Source organism: Vanessa atalanta, chromosome Z (genome assembly GCF_905147765.1).
Source record: "Vanessa atalanta chromosome Z, ilVanAtal1.2, whole genome shotgun sequence".
NCBI classification, from domain to species: domain Eukaryota; kingdom Metazoa; phylum Arthropoda; class Insecta; order Lepidoptera; family Nymphalidae; genus Vanessa; species Vanessa atalanta.
The window spans coordinates 15,780,881-15,805,170 of record NC_061902.1 but is presented as its reverse complement, the minus strand read 5'-3'; the positions used below and the strand labels follow the sequence as shown (position 1 = coordinate 15,805,170).

Sequence of the window (24,290 nt, the reverse complement as noted above, 5' to 3'; positions counted from 1 at the left end):
CGATTTTCAATCCATAACAATTTTTTTAGATGCTCAAGACTGTTTATACAAAATTCAACATCCTCATTTAAAAATAAAATTATATTGAACCTGTTTCCTGGGTTACAACCTAACTTGCTGTATAAATTATCACGTACTAGTGTGTGTGACACACACATAAATACACATCATGGATACAGTAATTATGACATAGTAGAGCACTCATACACTTATATTAGATAAACGACTTTACTCCACGCAATGTTTTGTTTGCTTTTGTGAGGCGGTGTAAGCGAACCGATATCACTTAATCAAGACTTAACACAACGTTTCAACTTTGTTTCCATGATAAAACATTAGTTAAACCATTTATTTAATATTCGTTGACGAGTAATGATAAATAACGTAGATATCGTCGCCCTAGTTATTTTACAGACTAATAATCCACTGAATGATATTATAGGTGTGAAAGCAACTCTATGTTACCTCATATCGAAGAAACCAATGCACCGGTCGCACTAAAGTTCGACATAAAATAGCCTAAGACCTGAATAGATGGATAGATAATGAAGGCATAAATAACGGGATTTATTTGCCTTTCGGGTTTTGGAAAAATATATTAGACGCCGCTGCAGTCGACGAGACCAGCTAGTCACTCAGAATTTTGTATTCCAAAGTACTTTCTAGTACAGTTTGAATTAGAACTTAACAACTTAACCTCATGACTTTTAAATTGTGGGTACCACTACTTTCAGATCCATAAAGAAAATAGGGAAGTATTTTTCAAATATAATACATGCTGCTAATTTAAATGAACTGTTCAAATACAACAGCATGTACATGACACTGACGAAGCCACTCACACAAACACACTAACACACAATAAATGCTACAATATGTTTACATGATTTACGGTTAACTTACAAAGTAAGGACTCAGATTGTTGGTATACTAAATGGCGTTTACAACTTAAATACATTTAGAACCAAGTCTAGTTCAGCGTCCCCTAGCGCATTTGAATGAGAATTACGGAATAGTTTCATATTGTGTCACGCTATTATTCGTACTCACATAAGCATTCTGATGTTAATAAAAAATCACTTTATTGCACGCCAAGACAAAGAAACAAAGATGCAGATGTTACTTGAGATAGGGGGATAAATAGTGCTTGCATCCTGGCAAAGCCAAGGCCTTAGGGAAAGCTAGTGACGGCATGCAGGCCCTTCTTAATTCAGGTAAAAAAAATCATTGCAAAAAAATCTCTCCGATAATGGTTAAATCTTGGACCATTGATGTTACGCTCCAGAAGGGCTATAACGAATCTTTATTTGGGACTTCTTATACTTAGGATAAGGCTGAACGCGCGTTAGAAATTATGACTTTCTACTAAAATATTTCATTGTTGTTAATACTTAAAATATTTATTCCAGCTGTACTATTATTATAGTCGTTCCATTTCTCTTTATTAAAATGCTCGTACCAAGAGTACAAGAGCCCGAGAGATTAATATACGAGAAATTGACAATTGTTAGGGGACTCTTTTGTGTCTTTGAGATAACACTGAAAAATACAATAAGTGTTTGTGCACATTCATTTTAAAATATAAATATTAAATATACTTTACGTGAAATATAATTTAACGTATATTTTCTCTAACAAAGAAAAAATTGGTTAGCCGGCTAACCTTTTTGTAAATATAAAATCTCTTTGGTCTTAGTAATTAAAACCAGTCGTCTCCGGTTATTCGTAATAACATTCAAGAAGTACAGAATTCAAAGAAGCACTTGAGGCTTTATTTATTGAATGTGTGTTAAAAATTAAACTCATTCGAAATTTTCGTTTTTAAAAAAACCGGCAAAACAGGTACAATGTCTTACAGTCACCCCGCTCAGTCAGAATTGTCTGCCTGAGTGATTAAATTCGGGATATGGAATGACACTTAGGTATGTGATGGATTGCTTTTCTGAATAAAAATGAAACAATTCTAAGCCTTAACGTCGCCCAACACAACAGCTCATAAATTGTTGATACACGCGAGGATGAAATTCGTCCGTCGAACGAGTATAACGTGTTTGGAAACGGCTAGTTATTTAAGATTCTAAAGACATCCTATTTTAATAAAAAAGGCATTACATTAGCCTGAATTTCTGTCATATACAAGATGAAATTAAAAATGTATCGTTCAATCGATTGAGTTGAAATACATATCTGGAATAATTCCATTAGTATTCAATCAGTGCAATGAGAATGATATCGGATTTTTTACAAATTTAAGAGGCTTTACAAACATCGGAAATTCGATAAATATACAGTCTCAATTTACAGAGTCTGGCTTACGATTGGACGAACGTTTCTTATAACAAGTCATCATCATCTCTATTCTCGTAGTGATTTAAAAATCTTCGTCGGCAATTACTCTTAGTTAACGGTCACGGGGCTAATTATAATGGTTACAGATAATTGGAATTGTTACGTACAAGATTAGATTAATTAACGGAGATTTTCCGTTGGGAAACATCAAAATGAATATTGTTATTTGTAGTTTGCTTTTTTCATATTCAATATTTCTCCAATTGAAATTTATATACGATATAATAAAATGACATAATACATATAATTGTAATGTATTTTTTTTTTTTATGTAGTTGTAGTTGGACGTGCAAATAGGCCAACTGATGGTAAGTGGTCAACGCCGTCCAGTGACCTTGGTGCTGTAAGAAATATTACTGCGCCCAACCTTTGAAATTAAGGTGTTATGTCTTGTGCCTGTAGTTACACTGCCTTGTTTATAAGTATTGCTGTTTGGCTGTGGAATATGTGTTTTAGACGGTACCCACGAAAGTGGTTACAAAGCCCTACAATCTATACGAACAATATATATTAAATTTTTCATTTTATGGACTAATTGCCACCTTTGAATAAAAATGATAAAGTATCCTTTTGCTGGGAAAAACCTAAAACCAGTTTTGTATCCATATACTTTGCTTAACAAGCACATGCAGCCACTGAACCATAACGCCTATAATAGACACGTGTCATACATCATACCATAGTAACTCTGCGAAGCTCAGTATATTTCCTAGTGAGATGTATAAAATGGAGCTATAAATCCTCGTATAACATTTGGCATACAAATAACTAAATATATAATACGCTAAACGTTAAACGAGCCCTGTTGGATCTCAACCCATTAAATATTTCGACTACGATATATTATTACGCCAAGGGTAAGAGTATATAATTAAATAATTTTAGTGTTAGAAGTCAATATTTACTAAGGAGTAAATGTAGGGTAATAGAAATATTGACCGTAGCCCCTCAATACATATTATATATTGTTATGTATGTATGTTCGTCAAAATATAAATAAACTTTATATAAATTGTGATTTGCACAATATTGATACAAGGAAACAGCATAAACACGTGACTCCTGTTACCCGACTACACAGGATTGTAATTCTTTTGTGAGGCAATACGCTTTTACATTAGGATCCCAAATTATTCTATTGTTTGGTTCGAAAAAACCATTAAAAAACGTTTGGGTGCTAAAGGTTATATACCATATGATATATATAACATTAACGACTTAATAGACGACAGCATACCTTGGGAATGAAACGATCGCATTCAAGCCATTCCAAAAAGGAGTAATTTAAAATTATAATCCAGATATCTGATAAAAAAAGCAAATATCCGGCTGAGGATCTTCTCAGGTCTGAAGTGCGTCTTTTCTAACCATACAATGTGGTAGAATTTTGACAATCAATAAAAAAGTGTAATAAACCTATGTTGAATAAATATATTTGAATTTTGTATAGTCTTTTATATACGTACAGTCTAGTTAACTAGGTCATATCCATAAATCATTCTAGTTAGTGCTTAAATCAACCTAATTTCACGATAAGTTGGTTTTCAAGAAGACGAGTACACAACATGAAGGTAAACATCGCTGTTTATAATACTGTAGTAAAATAGTATAGTAGTAGTAGATTTTAGTTAGTATAAATATATCTCTCATTTACCTGAGATATGTTAGTAAGTTAGGGCCGATTGGGCCGTTAATAAGTTATTGCAAAAGTTACCAGTGTTTACACTGTCAAACTCCGGAGAGCACATGAAATCCTCCTGCGCCTGAAGACTCTCCGATCGTTCTGTCCTCTCAAATTAAGAGAATGTACTTGATACACACGATAACATGTCCTTCGCTATTCTCTCTTAAGAATGGCCGCCGCTATCTTAAAAAAGGCAGTACGCCGTAGATGTGCATAAAAATAGGCTCAGCTTATATAATAAGACATATACAAGTATAATATTATATAATAGCAATAGACAAGGAAATTTGAAAGAAATTTACATCACATTGTTTTATAGAAAATATTTAAAAAAAAAACACAATCGTATCCTTTTTTACTTTAAACTGTATTTAAATCTCGGTTTTATTTTTATATTTTTCCCCGTTGAAACATTGGGTTTTTTATTCAATATAACAATTGTATTTTCCTGACGAATTTTAAACTGTAAATTGACAGCATTTAATCCACACTGAAATGGTTTATATTTTTGGAGAGAACTAGCAAATCTGAATATGACCCGTATTTTTATTTTTTCGAGGCGGCAACGGCATTTTGATTCGAGAAACGTTACGAAAGTCAACTTAGTTGTATCGATAAAGTTGTTGGAGTGAAGTAAAATGTTTTTAAAAGTTAAAGATATATTATTTTATGTTTACTTGGTGGTAGGGCTTTCTGCAAGCCCGTCTGGGTAGGTACCACCCACTCATCGGATATTCTACCGCAAAACAGTACTACTAAACTCAGTATTGTTGTGTTCCGGTTTAAAGGGTAACTACTGGCACAAGGGACGTAACATCTTGGTTCCCAAGGTTGGTGGCGCATTGGTGATGTAAGGAATGGTTAATATTTCTTACAACGCCATTGTCTATGGGCGGTGGTGACCACTTACCATCAGGTGGTCCATTTGCTCGTCCGCTAACCGATGACATAAAAAAAAAATGTTGTAATCGTTTTCAACCTTACTGTTACTTTTATTTATATAAAATAAATGTAACTCTTTTTGAGGATTCTACTACCGGTAGAATCTTGCTCTTACGTTTTAACGTAAAATCTTTCTGACGCTTTGTGTTTAAGTTAATCACACTGTACTCCTTAGTACAGCCCCTTGGTCGCGTACACTCTTATTTACCTAGGACCTAGTTGAATATGTACATCCTTGGTATTTCATACTTCAGCTGATTTCGATTAGTTTAGTTAGTAATTCGCAAAACGAAGGCATACGCAAATAAAAAACAAGGCAACGCTGCACCTGTGAAGTAGTTGAAATCAGCCGCCATGTTGCGAAAGCTATTACTGGAGCTTTTCATGTGTGCCTCTCTACGTACGTGTATGTATGAGTGTGTATTGAAGTTTCAATTAGCGAGTATGAGTTAATTTCTAAATTTTGGTTCTGTGTGCGTGCATCATTTATTATAATAAGATGTTCATCGTAGCTAAGCCCACGTAAATAAATAATTACAGTTGGCTTGGTGATAGAGCAACGCCGTCTGGATAGGTCAGCAATATTGTTGTGTATAGGAACTGTGAATGAGCCAGTGCAACTACAGGCTCAAAGGTCATTGCACCTTAAATGCTAAGGTTGTTGCCACAATAGAGTTGTAAGGAATGGTTAAAACATACCAACTACATATAACATAAACATACATATGTTAATGATAAAGAATAGTAGCAATTACCCAAATTAATTAAGCTATTACTAATATGCCTAATGACCACTCCCTTGAAGCTTATCATTTATGTCAGGAGTGGGGACGATAATAGCCCCACGCGTCAGGATCAATCCTGCGATCTTTTACATCGCTAGACGGCCCGTAAACCATTGCGCTAGGGACGCTTCGAATATATATTGTTGATTCTATTGAATCAGTTCTTACGATCGCATTGTTATTATTTGTAAAATAATATAATCAGTACAGTTATTATAACAAGGAAATTCACTAATAACGGTTACTATGAAGGCTTTATGAAACAGGCTGTCACGCTTCTCGTTATATTTCCGTGAATGTGCTTAATGGAAATATCAAAATACGTGTAGCTGGCACGTGCGACTTTACTCGCGCGAAATTTATAAAACTTTAGCTATAGCAGTAATAACGTCATCGCCCAAATTGATACGAGGGGTAAATTATAAAAAAAGTTTTCAGCCTTAAACTCTATCCATATCCTTACCAAATTTTATCTAAATCGGTTCAGTGCTTTTGCAGCGTTAAGGGATAACAGTCAGAGCTGCTTTCGTATTATAGATATTTGCGGCACGTAGGAAATTAAATATATGTAAGCTAAGAATTAATCTTGTCACGAACTAACAAGACGATTTAGTTTATATATTGAATGTTAAATGTCCATTTAATTATAGAATAAAATTAATTTTGTTAAATCCACGTCAATAATCTAATTTATTTTAAAACCGATGAAACTGCGATGTACAAACTACCTTTATAATATAATTTATTCCGAAATGTGTCCGCTATAAGTTTTATGTATTTGGTTTAATATTTTTTTAGTAAAACATTTCAATAAATAATAAAACAAACATCAATTTATTAGTACAGCCAGATAGACGTAAATATAAATTCGTATTATATAAATTCACGTATCTATTTTAGATTCTCAAACCAATGTTCAGTATGTGATGTCTTATGTTTTGCTACGTACGTTATTTAAGATACTACCCCTCATTACTCAACACAGCTTGAAAACTGTGTGCGCTGTGGTTGGTCCAGAAATTCTCGCTTGAGAATTTCTGCTGTTACTGAAATCGGACAGAACGACATCATAAACATTATCATTAAGAGATTATCTGAAACTAATTTTAAGTAAATTAATTGCTTTCAATACCTATTAATAAATAAAAATGATAAGGTGATTGTGACCTCTCTCCAAGAATTGTTATAAAATTGTTTTGACTTACTTTAAATAATAAGATTGTTTTACGAGGATTTTTATTGACGAGCATTTAACATTGAGCCAAGATAGTGTACTCTTGGGAAATTACTATTTCTATTTAATAGTCTTCGGTAAACAATCTTACAAATAGTGTGTAATTTTAGTCATAATTTGCTAACCCTTATCCTATTCGGGGTCTGATACTACAAGAAAAAGGTTTTGACAAATATTTACGGCAATCCCTTATGTGGGTTTAGGTCAGGCAGGCCCACAGTTCACTGACCTGAACTCACCTTGGGAATACCTTTGCTGTTGATGTGATTTTCCACCAATACATTCGGTCGAGGTTTCTAATAAATGATTCTCCAAGTGTCTGTAATAACAATGACTTACTCCCACTTCAATTGGTACACAGCTATACAAAGTATTACTGTTTGGTAGAATTATTGTTATATCAGACCAGACGGACCTACAACTCACGAAGTCCTAATACCTGTAAAATACCTTTATGTGGTATCTGTATTGAAGAAATGTTGGTTCTGGGATTTATAGTTTTTTTTTGTGGTTTAGGTTGGCGTACGAGTATATGGGCCGCCAGATGGTAAGTGGTCAACACCGCCAATAGACAATGGCACTGTAAGAAATATTAACCATTCCATACATCGCCAATACGCCACCAACCTTGGAAACAAACATATGTCCCTAAGATATGTCCCTTGTGATTTTTGTTTCATTGTTTCACTGATCCTTAAAACCATTGTTGTTTGGTGGTAGAATATATGATGAGTGGTCGGAACCTACCCAACGAGCATTCACACAGCTCTACCACCAAGTTAAATTTTAATGCTTCTAATGATTAGGTTAAATATGTTCCAACGACATATTTGGAACATTTCTGACGATCTTTCATGACTTTTAGTCACTGTCCCATAACACAATGCACGCGATCTGCTCTTTATCGACAATACTGTTATTAATATATCGAACCTTACCAATTACACGATTGCGTTTCATTGTCAGTTGACATCAAGTGTAAACGATGACGACCTTTTAATATATTTGTTTTTATCATAATGAGCCGTTTTTGTTTGATGATTCACATGAAGCTCTTGAAAACAATTTCAAGGGCGTTATTTAATTATATCTTCAGATTAATAACGCTACACAGCCGTGAATACTTTAACTGAGGACTAAGGTCAAATTGTTTCAGCCTTTAGATTCGGATAAAAAGACTCTTAAAGTCTGACGAAGAAACTGACTCCACATTTACCGTACAATGTTATGTTATGTTTTATTATTGGATTGGATTACGGTACCATAAAAGTAAAAGCGATAAAATCATATATGAGATTTAATATCACATATTAAATCCCTTATTCTAAGTAATTTTTCCGGGAAAAGAAAATTGCTCTCGTTATTTCTGTTACGTATGTATTCAATTCTCATTTCACACACATAATATAAGATTTAACTGCCTCGTGGTAGTATCTAGTTCATAAGGCTTCTGAGGCTTCTGACAAATAGTCAATTCAAGCGATAGCTAATATGGAATATTGTCTAAGTTCAACACGACAATATTGAAATATAAGATATTATTATATTACGTGTGCCAGATATTCACGCCCGTTAACCGTTTATACTGAAACTCTAAAATAAAGACATTGATGCTTGGGGGCAGGATCGATGTTGAGTGTCTGAGACACAGGCGGATGCAATACTACATTCTAAATATTTAAAGTTTTTAATTGCAGCTGCGATATATACCCTTTTAATTAATTACAAACTTTAATTCTCTAATTAAACACTGAGTAGAGATTTATTTTTTTAAATCATTTCTATGTATGTCTGTGATGTTTTTAATGGAGATATGATTTATGAGAGGTTTTGTGTATGTAGAATTATTAACAAATGAGTAAGTCCTCATGTGTGTAAACGAGATTTTTACCAATGAAATATTTCAATAAGGATATAAATTTTTAATTACGACGATCAAAGTCTTCACCAAAAGCGTTAGTAAACATAATATATATATATTTAAAAATATAGATTTTAAATAGCGCCGGAAATAAATTTTTGTTTATAATTCATCTCGTGCTCGGCGGTAAATGAAATAATTGTGAGGTAACCTGCATGTATCTAATTTCAACGAAATTCTGCCACATGTGTATCCATCGCATTGGAGTAGCGTGTTGGAATATGCAGGCATATATACAGGCTGTTAATGTTATGTAATGTAAACGCGAATAATACCCTAACAAAAGAAATCTATCGGTTCATAAATGACAAACTTTTGAGGTAACAAACATGAAAAAATATGTAACTGAATTGGGAATCTCCCCTTTTTTTGAAGTCGTTTAAAAATAGTATATGTCTGTAATCACATCTCTCTAAAATAATATATTAATATTGATATTATTAAAAATACTTACTGGTACAGCTTGGTTCCGGTCATCGAGCAGAGTATCAATCACGGAGATCTGTCCATCTGCGGCCACGATATCCAAGCCGAGGCGATATACACCGACCTTCCGAGAACTACCAAACCGCACCCGCATCAACAGGGTAACGGTGAGGACTTCCCCCGCCGTAACGGGAGTGGAAACGGGCCATTCGAATTTCTGAAAAGAAATAAAGTGTTAATGGAATGGAAAATGTTGAATATCAGAAAACTGAAAATCATATTTTTAAACTGCTTCATTGTCTATACTATCATGGTCTGTTTTAACCTACCAGCAATGGGAGAAATGGAAGAATTCAATGTCATGCGACCAAGCTAAACTGCAAAGAGCTACAGAGGCGAGAGTCTTCTCAAGTTGACTGCAACTTGGGTATTGGTTCGGGGTATAAGTAACATTAGGAATGACATACATAGTTACAAAGGATCCGTTAATAATAATGTTTTCTGTTGGCATTAACGACAAATCTTGTTCAGAAGTCCATAGCTGATACGTTAGAATTAAAGGCATATGTCGAAAACTTTATCCAATAATAAGATAGAGTTAACCGTAATGATTAAAAATATTTACAGTTTCAAATTATTAATGATTAAGAGCCGAGATGGCCCAGTGGTTAGAACGCGTTAATCTTAACCGATGATTTCGGATTCAAACCCAGGCAGGCACCACTGAATTTTCATGTGCTTAATTTGTGTTTATAATTCATCTCGTGCTCGGCGGTAAAGGAAAACATCGTGAGGAAACCTGCATGTGTCTAATTTCAACGAAATTCTGCCACATGTGTATTCCACCAACCCGTATTGGAGCAGCGTGGTGGAATATGCTCCAAACCTTCTCCTCAAGGGAGAGGAGGCCTTTAGCCCAGCAGTGGGAAATTTACAAGCTGCTAATGCTAATGCTACAGTTTCAAAATATTTATTAACAATGATTCAAATTACTAGGCATTGGTTTCTTAATATTTCAGGGTGGACTACTGGACACTTTTTGTTCTTATTTTTAGTGGCTATTAGAGTTATATGAGATTTAAACAGGAAAATATAGGTTGCAGTTGCTCGAGTGCAAAATATATATAACGATTTACAATTGTAAGATGACTAAACTAAACTTAATATTTAGGAACTATAAAATTTATATCAAAAGTTCATTAGTTTTTAGTTTCCAAATGTTTATTTTCAAAGTAAATAAATAAATCCAAAATAAATTCCATTCTAAAATCACAGAACTAATCGTTATTAGTTTTTCGCAGAGTTTGACAAGTTTGCGTGTAAGGGAAGTCCGTCATTGAGAGCATTAGTTCGTTACTGATTATTGACTGACAAGCATTCTCTTTTGAATGTTATAATATAATATAATATTTGATTTTCAGAAATCGTCTGTACGGGTCACATGTCCCTCTATGATATGCCACTTTGACTATCGCAAGTATTATTATACATATTTAATAATTATAACATTTTTAGGATACATGTATCAAAATGCGTGTCACCGTAAGTCGGCTGCCAACTTTTCACGAGTGAGATACAAAGTGAATTCTTACAGACTACTGCAGTCGATTCAGTTATTTTTAAAATATCAAACTAATTCAATCATTACACATTACTTGTATAAAGATCGAATATGATCTGTTATAATTATAAAAAGTATATAATAGGATGTAGGATTTAGGATACATTAAATGCCCTCAGTTAGCGACCGCCTTAATAGGTTTTCCTGAAAAACTTTACAGTTCCGTTTTTGACGACCAAACTAAACTCACTACGGGTTTTTTTTTTATAAATTGAAGTAATGAAATTTTAACGAACTGAACGATTTTTCTCTTTTTTGTTTATGTTTTTTTACCGTGATTATGAATAAAATTAGCATGAGTAATCCACCAACAACACCAATAAATAATCGTCATAGCCAGCCAATCATTATAAACTGCTTAATTAGCCTCTCCGACGCTCCCGGTTCTCCGCCTTTCGCATACAGTCGGTCACACCAGCTGTTGCTGTTGCTTTATCATTAGCACTTAAATTGACCTAAATTATCTTGTCTTTAGATATCGCCTTAAAATTACTTTAGATATTTTGAAATACGAGTTACAATTTTTATATATATTAAAATATTTTATAATAACCATTAAATCATTATTATAATCAAAATGAGCCACTCCCAGAAAAAAAATATTAAAATAGTGTGTTTTTAAATATGTTTTAAGTAAAAAATATTTTCAAAAATGTAGCCAGAAAACAATTTTGGTTATTCATTGTTTCTGTTGGAGCGACAAGCCTGATTGCTTGCCAAATTCTTCTCGGTTTTAGAATGCATTGTTCGGTTTATTCCAGAATCGTAGTCAAGTCACGACGGTTAAAATTAATTGAAAATACCAAAAATGTTGATTTCCATAAAATAAATACTCAGGAGTTGGTATAATTTGCATTTAGGTTTTAAACAGACTTACCCTCATAAATTTATATTTACATTACGCAAGTAATGAAAACAGTGAGTAGCAGCAACTTTTGGCTTAAAAACGCCCAAAGAAATCTCTTTGTTGACAAAGTTGTGAATAAAAAAAAATCAATTCCTGGTTTTTTAAGAAATTACTAATATTCCTGTCAACCATAAAATCCAAAGGTGAACGCTGCCTTAAATGACACATAATTTTTCATCATTGTCATAATTCAGCTCATAGCAGGAATTGTCCACACAGTGGAGTAACGTTTTATTTATCCGCATTCATTCAGTAATATTAATTTCACAAGAATTATCTTCATATAGGTTTAGCGATTTTTATGAAGTAAATATGTACTACGTTCTGAAGTCATTAAGCTTTCTGACATTGGATCTTATTATTATAAACGAACCCGATCCCGAGCTCAAGCCGACAGAGATTACAGCCATATTAAAGATTCAGAGAATCTTTAATATGGCTTAAACTCTAGTAGAGTTGGAAAATATTTTTTTTTCATTCTGAATGTTTTAAATTTTAAATTGTTTCATGAGAACTATACGTTGATATTAAACAAAAGAAAAAACAAAATAATGTCTTTAAATAACAGTTTAGTAGTTCTTGCCCGAATTTAAACGTGTTAGAAAGGATTTATGTTTCATCTTTGAATGAGCTATTTTTATGGTAATACTTGATCAGAAAATATAATTACGGGATTAAAAATTTACAAAAAAAAACCAAAAAGATATTTCATCGTTGGATAAAAAGTTATTTAAAATGTTAGCATAACTAAATTTATGGTCGCTTAATTTTTTTCAATTAATGTAAGTTGAATAAGAATCTATATTATGAGACCTTCCATACAAAGTAATAAGCTGTATCTTGTGCCAGGAAGCCTATGACGTCACAAGCCACAAGAATCGCGCTCGCTATGAACGTACCGCATTGCCACAGGTATTTTTTTTTATATTAGAAGAATGAATGAAAACTAGTGCAAAGCCTTAGATTTTAATGGCTATGGAATATATACATTATATCCATGTATACGAAAATCTAAATAGTGATGTCAATCAATTAAGAATTACCGATATATATAAACACACAATAATTACAATTAAAATTTATAGTAGGACTATTCTAATTAAAAATAGTTTGTTCGTTTCGTAATTAAATGAATCCACTCTTGCATGAGGCTACGTTCATTTTAACACTGATTACTCACGAACAACGGCAAATTATTATAATTATACAATATCAAATTCCAAAGCGAAATTGATAACTTACTGAAATAAAATATTCGATATACCCAAACATAACAATGTAATAATATTATTGTTTACTTTCGAATATCGAAAACAAAATTCTTTTGTATATTTCGTTCGTTATATACATGAATATTATATGTATTAAGAGTACAAGTTTATCCGTTTTTTTCGTAGCTAATTATCAAATTATTATTAATTATTTTATTCAGTAGTTATCAAAAAGGGTACCATTGAAAACCAGCATTAGGTGTCCACGCCTATTAATTGCTGAATGGTACACCTATTTGGGACACGTCATATATGTTTATTGTAATATAGCTTTTTTTTTTTGTTTCTTTTAACCCTTTTTTGGTATCAATTCATTTTTTTATTGTTAATTTTTTTTTAATGTTCTTTCGTGTAAATGTTAATAGTAATTTAAGTTGTTTTTTTTTCTTTGGTTAACTTTTTTTTATTTTCTTTCCAATTTTGAAGTAACTTATATATATTTTTATAATTTTTGTACGGTCCCAAATAAAAGTGTTCTTTCTTTCTTTCTAATATGCATTTTTTTAAGAACAAATTGAATGAACGGAATAATTTTAAAATGGATTGATTCATCAATGATTGATTGATATATTCACTGTTTGAATTCGACGATGGAATCCAATCGAAGTTTAAATCCAATCTTTGATTCCAGCAAATCGAAATCGTGTCGTACTAAGTTAGTGTAGTAAGCGCACGCTAATTCGTGCGCGTTTGAATAAATTCAAAAAAGTTATTGTCGAAGCCTAAGTTACTCCGTATTACATCAGCTATCTGCCAGTGAAAATCGGTCCAGCCGTTCTAGAGATAAGTCGGAACAAACAGACAGATAGAAAGACATAAATAAAAAAAAAAAAATTTGGTACATGTACCGTGTACATATGCATTTAGTAAAAAGCACTTATTTTAATTTTACAAACAGACACTCCAATTTTATTATTTGTATATTTATTATAGTCGAGACGTGATATAAGCCACCCGATGGTAAATGATCAGCACCGCTCATAGACATTGGTTCTGTATTAAATATGAATTACTCTTACATCACCAATGCGTCACCAACAACAAGAAACATAAAGAAGTAAGACCAACCTTAGCACCCAATACCAACATTGTTGGTAACACATTCCCCTTTATTCCAGTAGGTTTGAATGGTGAGTGAGCCAATGTAACTAGACAAGGTGCATAACAACGCCGATACTTGTATCGTCGTTTGGCGGTAGAATATCCGATGAGTGGGCCATAGATATGAAGCGGGCTTGCATAAGGTCAAGTAATCACACCTATCCGATAACTACAAATAAATACCGTGGATCGAAAATTTACTTCATACGTCAGTACTACTAGTAGTAACATATGACAATTAATACTTAATTTTCTCTATAAAATAATATTTTTTTAAGAATAAAAATTTAAATAAAGAGTTTCTCAAATATATAGTATCTATATTTATAAAAAATGTATTGTGTTAGAAGCGGGAACATTACGTACGTGGCCCAGATAGAGTTCTATTACATTTATCAATAATTTATTCGATACTCGATATGAATTCAATTCCGGGAATTGTAAAATTTGTCACGTACCGTATGAGGTTGCATAGAGTGACATCCAGGCAACCATTTATTTCGTTGATGTTCGTTACGAATAATTATTTTTGCTACAAGGGTTTGGTTTATACTACGTATAGAATTTAATCTATCTCGCGAGATTGTAAACTGCCAAAATATTGTGAACGGTGATTGAACTCAAAATTAAACGTAAAAATTTTGATAGTTTATGATATATCGGTTAGGTTGTGTTAGAGTTTTTATAATTTAGCTTTAATTAGCTTCGGTAGATTATAATCTACAGAAAATGTGCCGATAATGCGTTAAATTATAAGCAGTAAGTTTCAATTGACAGTCTCTTCAGTTCACAATATCGCGAGATAGATTTAAATCTAACGGTATTTACAATTTGATGGTGACATCTATAAGCAGAATACTCACAATTGCATTTAATCGATAAAAATCTCTAATACAATATCAGTAAAGAACATTTTGCGTAAGCATAAATTTGCTTTGAAACTGATCTGACAGATAATTTCAGACAACAAAAATGTCAAATGATTACACGGCACATATTATGCTTTCCCTTTTGCCTAATTTGAGTATAGTGCTTCAGGTTCAAACTTTTAAGAACTCAAAATCAATACGTACAAATCCTCAAATCAGTCATCAGTGTAATAAAGATCTTATAGAACTTGACCAAGAATATTTTGAACATAACTTAATAATATTTAGCCATTTCAACAATACAACATCTTACAAATGGACGAATTATGAATTATAAAAGCAAGAATTGCCAAATGTATATTTATATTTCAAAGAACTTCTAAATATAAAGCCGAAAAGCAAAGAATTGCTAACAAACTTCCTATTTAAATGCTCATTCCTGACGCCTGTTGAAAACGAAATGTATTTTATCAACTAGAGTTACTTTCCTAAAACATTGAATTGGTTTACAATGTCACGTAATTGTAATACAAAATGCTTACGTATCTAATAATACGCAACAATAATCATTTATAACATGGTTAAAAATGAGCGCAACCTTCTCATTATTAAAACGAGTTCCTACCCAAGGGATAGCTGAAAACTTCTCCGTTTTCTAATTGAACAGTATAATATTACCTTGCTTTCGTGTAAAACACAGAAAACAATACATATAACAAGATATATTAATGAAATGAATTTTTCGATACACACAGCGTATATTAAGATAGCTAGTCCGTAGCAGTTTGAAAACAATTATTACACTTTGATAACAAAGCTTCAACTGTGGAGAATTTTCTCTGCAAATGTTGTGTATCTGTAAGTTGTTTTATTAACTTTGAGTTTAATTGGCCATAGTGTAGTGGAAACCCATCTGTGTATTAATTTTACCCCGATTGGGCCGACTGGGTAGTTGTTAAAAAAAGACCCTAGCGTGCGGGCTGATCAGTCACTTCACCCCTGAGGTAAGTTAAGCCGAGTGAGTGCCAAATACAGTAAAGAAAGAATCTAAACGAGTGCCTTCCTCTCGAGGCTAGTTCTGCTGATAGCTTTGTATGAATTAAATGTTACCCATATGAAATCGAAGATATATTATATAGGAGGTAATTAATCTAAAACGAAAGCCATTATCAAATTAAGAATAATTTCATTAGATGTCAAATAAATGCTAATCAACGTAGTTAGCTTGAATTAAAATCTTTTATCAGCAAACTGTCATATAAATGAATAATATGTAATTGGATAAAATTCTTTCTAGCGAACACAGGGCACTTTGAACGTAAAGTAGACCAACCAAATTATTGGTTCAATAGCCGTAAAAGAAAAATAAATTTACAGAAACCTAATAGATAGTAGCAGGAGAATTAATCAAATTATACGGTAGAGTGCTAGGTGAAAGCCTTCATTATGAAACAATGGCTCTTCTCTTGGACCCGATTCAAGCGATGAGATAATTCAGCACTTTTTTCAGAGTAAAAGTTGCAACATTTAATATCTTAGTTTCCGAGGTTGGTCGCACATTAGTGATATGAGGAATGATTGATATGTCTTACAGCATTGATGTCTAGGGGCAGCGGTGAACACTTACTATAAAGTGGACCCATTTCATAGGCCGCCAACCAATATAACATAAAAAAATATATATAATTGCACGATAAAGTTATACGTCGAGTTTCGAGTGTATTTTTTTCGAACGGTAAGAACGTACTCAAACCAGGAACTCATCGAGATCAAAAGAGGATTCCGAAGTAATATTGCATTTAACTTTAGCAAAAAGTTTTAAAATAAGTACCACGTACTATTGTAACAATTCTGAGATAAAATGAAACTTTGAAATGGCTCTTCTTCGTAACCGGCAACTAGCTACTTCGAAAGCATCGTGCTACGTTAAGGGCACACTCGAGTACCTTATTCTAATAGGGCTGACCCTAATGTCTAGAATGCTACTGAGTTGTGGTGAAGGAGAATTATGAAATGTTCTGAGCTTCATATATATATATATATCAAGATATATAATTGGAATTTTATTCAGGCTTGTTGAACTCATTTATGAAAGTGTGCGAATAAATAATGCCTGTGTCAACAGCTAGCTAGTAACCATTATGAACATAACATTATGACAAGGTGACATTCATTTTCTTATCAGAACTTTGAAAGTGATGGTAAATTACCAAACATTAAATACTAGCTGAGGTTTAAATGACAAAAGGTTTTATGACCGATAAGAAAGAAAAGTCCTCGAGTGGAGACTATAAAGTGAACATAAGATCACAGGATAACCAAAAGAACAGACGACTCTCTGTAATGAATCTGAGATAAAGAATATTAAGGCATACGTCCAATGGTTGTTGTAGATTGAATGACTTTTAACCTGACATAATTATAAAGAATATTATAATATTTTCTATTCACTTACTTGGTTGACGTTGACAAGTTCCTGGTCATCGAGAAGCACCACGGAGTATTTGATGTGACCTTGAAAAGAAATATACATGTTTATTATTTATAACAAAACTCGTGTCCTTAATTACGCTAAAAATGTATAATAGGATGTCACTAAAAATCTTTGACGCGTTTAATTATCGGTATCCGTATAGATTGCACTTGATTCCTATCGCTTGCACTCCCGAGAACGATTCGTCTGCTAGAAGCTCTTTCTACTGCCCCATTGTACAGTTCAGTTTCTATTATAAATATATGTGTTTTTTTTTGTTGCAATAATTTTTTTATCAACACTTTATAGGATAACTTGTCGACACAATTCTGTAAACCCACTTTCATGTTTTAAAGACTTCATATCGAAAGGTATTCCAGAGTTATCCTATGATTATGTTTATTAAAAAGCCAACAATTTGAGGAAGTCTATAATTGCATCTGATGGGAATTTATTTGAAGCAAGGTAGTCTTAGCCGAGATGGCCCAGTGGTTAGAACGCGTGCATTTTAACCGATGATTTCGGTTCAAACCCAAACAGGCACCAGTGAATATTCATGTGCTTAATTTGTGTTTATAATTCATCTCGGGTTCGGCGGTGAAGGAAAACATCGTGAGGAAGCCTGCATGCGCCTAATTTCAACGAAATTATGTCACATGTGAATTCCACGAACCCGCATTGTAGCAGCGTGGTGGAATATGCTCCAAACCTTCTCCTCAAAGGGAGGGGAGGCCTTAGCCCAGCAGTGAGAAATTTACAGACCGCTAATGTAATAAAAAATGTAAGGTACTTTTCAAGTGTTACATAGTTATTATTATCATAACTTAGAATATTATGATAATACGTAAACTTTTAACATTTTGGGTACGGTTACAGATTATACTATAGATAAAAAATACATTATTTACAAGAAATCCAGTCAAGGTCTGGTTTACTTTAACAACCCTTGATAAATTGAAGGTAATATGTACGAGAACATCGCAGGGTTCGTCACAACACGAGAAAAGTAAATTAAATATTAATCCTAGCTCTCCGAGATAGCGACTTGTATCATACCGTCGTTAGCGTTCTTATTGTTTCACTTCTTTGTTTGAGTCTCAGAAGAAATTCAATAACAATACATGGCGTTACGAAATTAAACTGCAGCGCCTCGTTATCATATATCCAGCAGGAGGATGATCAATGGAATTCAAATAATTTATCCCATAACATTCTACGGATGATTCCGCATTAATTGGTCATAACCCATACCGATGCGTTCAGTATATATTATGTAGATTATCTTTGGCGCTCCCCAACTCGTTTAATTATTAGCAAAAGTTTAACCATAAATATGACGTTGTCATAAAAAAATAAGACGTGTTTTACTTGAAATTAATATTTAATGTGTTCAATCCTTCCTCAGCTACTAAGCTGTTTTTATACTACTAATACGGTTGTTTATTTTTAAATAAATATTATTTTGTAGATAGTGATTGAGTTTTAATGTATATTAGCATCTTTATTTGGTTGTGTTAAACTATTTTATTTCAAAATTGTTTTCAAAAAGCCTTCTTTCTTTTTTTTTCTTTTCCTTTATCCTTGTGATTCAGGCTGTCTTCGTAACAAATGTTATCAAAATCGATTTTTTGGTTTAGCCGTGAAAGCTTGTCAGTCAGAAAAACAGATCGCACTTATAATGATAGATGATATGAGTAAAGATACATTTTTTCAATCTTTAGAAGCTTCTAGAGTATGAATAATCTCTTTAACCGAGAAATCGTTTAATAAGACATTAATTAAAATAAAACATCTTAAAAAACAAAATTTCCTAACTTTTTAAACAATATAAACTTCAGTAACTTTTTACTTTTAGAAAAGACCAAAAGGGTCCTTCCATTCTTTTATTCCAATGCTGGTAATCCACTGGACGGTGAAAGCTATTATTGTGAAAAAAATCCACGAGTGATTCAAATCGCACTTAAAATTTCATATTGACTTTGTATTTTCACTATACAGTTTTAGTTTGCTGTTTATTCATTACTACATAGCTTCAAATAATACAGCAGACAGGCTTTGAAGTACCATGTATCATGTATCAAGACTATGACTAACGACCGTAATATGTTAACATACTCGTAAAGGATCGCATGCTTGTCGGAAGGTAGTGTTTCTTTGTAAGGGGATCACGAACGCTTCAGCGTGCTTGACTTTATATTATACTTTATATATCCTTCATCGTAAAGTATTCTATAAATATTATATGATTTTAATTTATATTAGGTGTTGCTGAACCTTTTTTAACCGTCTTCAAATACAGGAAATATTTTACAACGTGGGAATAATATGTTATACTTAAACAAGGTTCTAGTGAATAAGATATACAGGAATAAAGATGTACAAATATAAAAAATGTATATATAATATAGGTAAGTGGCCGAGCGACGGCCACCTGAGATTAAGTGGTCACCACCGCCCATAGACACTGACGCTGTAGAAATATTAACCACAGCTTACATAGCCAAAGCGCCACCAAACTAGGGATCTACGATGTTATGTGAATTGATGGTAGAATATCTGATGAGTGCGTGGTACCTAACTAGATAGACTTGCACAAAGACCTACTTACCAAGTGTACCACTAGTGGTAACAACTTGTAAAATCTATTTCTCAAAAATAACTGAAGGCCTATTTTACTCCCGTAATAAAGACATCGGGTATATTTTCCATCGAGATGCTTTATTTGTCTTGCTGAATATAGTTTTATCCGATTTCTGAAGATTTTTTGCGATGTTTGATATAAATTACGTGAATTTCATCCATAAAATTCATACAATGCTTCTCCTTACACTTCCTTCCCCAAATTGAAATCCCCAAAAATCCTTCTTAGTGAGCGTCTGCGTCGCGAGCTATGTAACTATCCTGAATATGAATTTTATGTTAGAATCGTTCTTATGGATAATTCAAAATACAATACACTAGCGTTTCTTTCGTGGAGAGATGTCTTTAAGGATTTTTAATGAAACGAAATGTGAATTCATGCATTTTTCCCTCCTCTTTTCATTATTCATTTTCTTAAAACAATGATTAAACATTTTTAATTAAAAGTAAACTGTGTATTTAATTATTATTTTCGCTGAAACCGCACTTTGAGATCTCGTTTAAATATTTATTTACTGTTTAATTAGCTGCCGTCAAATAAATAAAGTGGAATATAATTGCTTATTTCTTTTTTTTTGTGTGTTTTTAAGAGTTTAAAGATACCAGCCATATATCATGAACCTTATATCATAACTTCAGAATTTCGAGAAAAATCTATACGTTGTAATGAATGATCACATATACATATATAGGTCCTGCCTACTCATCACAAAATTAAAAAAAAATGAAATTATAATAGTAAGTAAGTAAGTAAGTAAGTAAGTAAGTAGTAAAATATACAAGTAAGCTCATAAAAGCACTTTCGAAGAGTCATGTTACAGTATTGAATTAAATGTTTAAATACACCGCTTCGGAAAGTAGAGTCTATCGATAAGAACCGGCAGGAAATTCAGTAGTTACTTTTTCCCATCCTTTACTTCACAACTTTTTTTAAATGGTGGGAAAAAGTTATTAATAAATGACTTAGTCTAGAATTCAATAAATACTAAGTCCAAGCGTTTTTGTTATTAATTTAATGTTGTATTGAGTAATATGCCTTATTAACAATGTTTTTTTGACATGAGCTTTAAATTTTTTAATAATTTAAAATTAAATATGGAATCTTAATATCACAAATACCTTTAACATAAAAAGGAAGATTTGTATATAACAAAAATGAAAAAGGGCCTAAAATTGATCTTTGTGGGACTCCCATTCAAAATCAAAATCAAAGGACACTTTATTCAATTAATAGACACCTGTTGGATTATTTGATTCAAGTATGAAACTTTATCATGAACACCGTAATGTTTTAGCTTGTACAAAAATCAAAGCTCTACACAATCAAATGTTTTGGATAAATCATCGTCATAAGACGCCATTGCATCAAATATAGCTATTATGGCATTAGTTGTTGAGCGACCCCTCGTTAAACCGAATTGTTATTTATACCAAAACGAACCAGAAGTTGATTTAACATATTTTTTTTAAATATTTCCTTAACGACGGAAGTTTACAAATAGGCCTATAATTATACGGACCGCTTTTGTATTCACATATTACGTAACCAAGCAGATTGCTCGGTAAGTATTGATATAGTTTTGTTATGTTTCCGTTTGAAGGGTGTATGAGCCAATGTATCTATACGCACAAAGAACATAACTGAGGTAAGATTGATGATGGTTGTCCTCGTGACCAATTTTCCACACAGCGGCTATTCTCTGTTCGAACAAATACTTACTTTTTCTTATTATTTAAATTAAGATAAGTTGTCGTTAATTTTTATTTGTTTTAATTGTGTTGTGATTTTTTAATTACAAATACGTTACTTTATTCTACAATTAAAGTTACTGACATGCATTTAAAAATGCACTCAGGACGATGTTACGATTACGATACGAAACATCCAACTCTGTTCAGACATTCCAGTTTGAATGGTGAGTGAGACAGTGTAACAAAAGACACATGGGACATCTAAGGCTGGTAGCGCATTGATGTATGAAATGGTTCCAAAAAATTACCAAGTCTAGACCTATTTAGTGATTCATTTCATGTATTTAAACAAAAAATTATTAACTATATTTTTTTTTTTTCTAAGTTAAAGTTTTCCTAAGTTTATATAGTAATATTTTTTATTTTTATTTTGTGATTTTTACGTAATATTTTTATTTTATCTTTAAATTAATATGTAAACTTTTTAATTGTGCACTGATTATAGTTAGTAAATGTTATGTACACTTGTCATTGACGTACATATCTGATGTTTTAATATAGTCACTTTAACTGTAAATGTTCAATATGTATGTTGTAAGTGTGCTTGTTTTAAATAAATAAATAAATAAATGGTTAATATTTCTTCCAGCACAATATCAATAGGCGGTGGTAATCACTCGCCATCAGGTAGACTACTTGCTTCATCTACCTATTATATAAAAAAAGATATGAAAAAATCAAGACACGATGACAAACATACATACATGACTCATGAAAACATTTTACAATTTTTTTGGCAGTCTTATAAATGTGACATCTATTTAAATACACGTTTACTGGTAAGGGTAACGTCTACGTAAGGGAATCAAACTCATCTAGCATGCATTAAAGTATATTCGGATCAAAAAAGGACTAAAGCAAAATAAACAACTTCACATTGAGTGGACGCGATAATGGTCGAGATCTTGTACAACGTATAACATTCATTACTTATTCACCAGGAAATAGAGTTTTGGTTGACGGCGAAGCTGTTGGAACATGTAGCAAAATTGAAATGGAAATAATTGGAGAAGAAATATAATGTTATATTATACATAAATATGTATTAATCAAGAACTTTCTGTATTACATAATAGCTGAGCTATATTATGTAATTCAGAAAGTTCTTATTATGTTAATCTAATATTTATTTATCTTTACACATCTTGTTATACTTGGAATGTTATTCTTGTAACTATGTTACTTGCCGGAAATGTTAGTACTATCAAACAAATACGAAGTGTTCCTAATGTCGTTATTAAGCAGATTGGTTAATCAAGTCAAAAATAATCTATTTCTTTAATAGCTACATAATTCGTTAGCAAAAATGATATATTATTATATTATATATACGTTATATTTGACCGTAATAAAGTTTATAATCGAACGGTCTTCGATTGGAAAAAGTGGAATGTTTGAAAATCATAATATGTAAAATTAAATTGAGTAAATTTTCACCTTTAGCTTAATGAGACTTGTAATAACATCGTCCACCTAAGCTAATTCTATTATTCACATCCTTGTTTATTTTACAAACTTTTGTGATACCGAAAGTAGGATCAGACAGGAAGAGTTACTTTCAGAGCTGCCCAACGAAAAAACAAGCGGAATTAATTACCTAAGTTCCGTAACTTAAGTAAGGGTATTTTTAAATGAAACAAATGCTTTCCAAATCACAGAACTGTTTTATAACGCCATTAAAGGGAAAATTAATTAAATAATCATAAAGTTTAAATGCTTACTTCGGATAACTTACAAAAGCAACATTTTGATATATAAATCATTTTGTGAAATATTTTTACGATGCCATGGAGCATAAATTTTAAATGCAAATATAATCTCAACTTTGATCTTCCATCCACGTATCAAATAAAAATATACTGTTGTTGTCTTAAATACATATATAATATCACTAGCGACCCGCCCCGGCTTCGCACGGGTGCAATGCTGATACTAGATATACCAAAGAATGTCTTTATATACAAGGCTTACAGCAGGCATTTAGTGGTATGTATTGTTATTAGACAATGCATTTTAATTCTGTAATATCTTCAAATATATTCATTTAAATTGCATGCTGTAAAGGGCTATATTGATATATATTAAATGCACAGTGTATTTTTTATATACTAAATTTGATAAGGATAAATACAGTATTGTTTAAAATGGCTTAGTAAATGCGCCATTATTTCTTGTAAAAAGTAAAGGATAAAAATTGCTTGTTGTGGATTATCCCTAAGAGATAAAAAAATATCATCTCGCAAATTTTTTGAAGACCTTTTTAAGGTTTACTATACTGTAGTACATTATTTTGATCTATCTCGTATTACGTAACC

General features: G+C 32.2%; 1 protein-coding gene across 1 annotated transcript in view; it reads right to left on the bottom strand.

Moving 5' to 3' along the window:
• Positions 1-24,290, bottom strand: part of LOC125075742 (otoferlin-like) — a 79,704-nt gene that overhangs the window by 46,408 nt on the left and 9,006 nt on the right. The window contains exons 2-3 of the mRNA XM_047687444.1: positions 17,566-17,624; positions 9,370-9,558 (exon numbers count right to left, since the gene is read on the bottom strand). Of these exons, the coding sequence (XP_047543400.1) occupies positions 9,370-9,558; positions 17,566-17,624 (248 nt within the window). The remainder of the gene's footprint in view (positions 1-9,369; positions 9,559-17,565; positions 17,625-24,290) is intronic.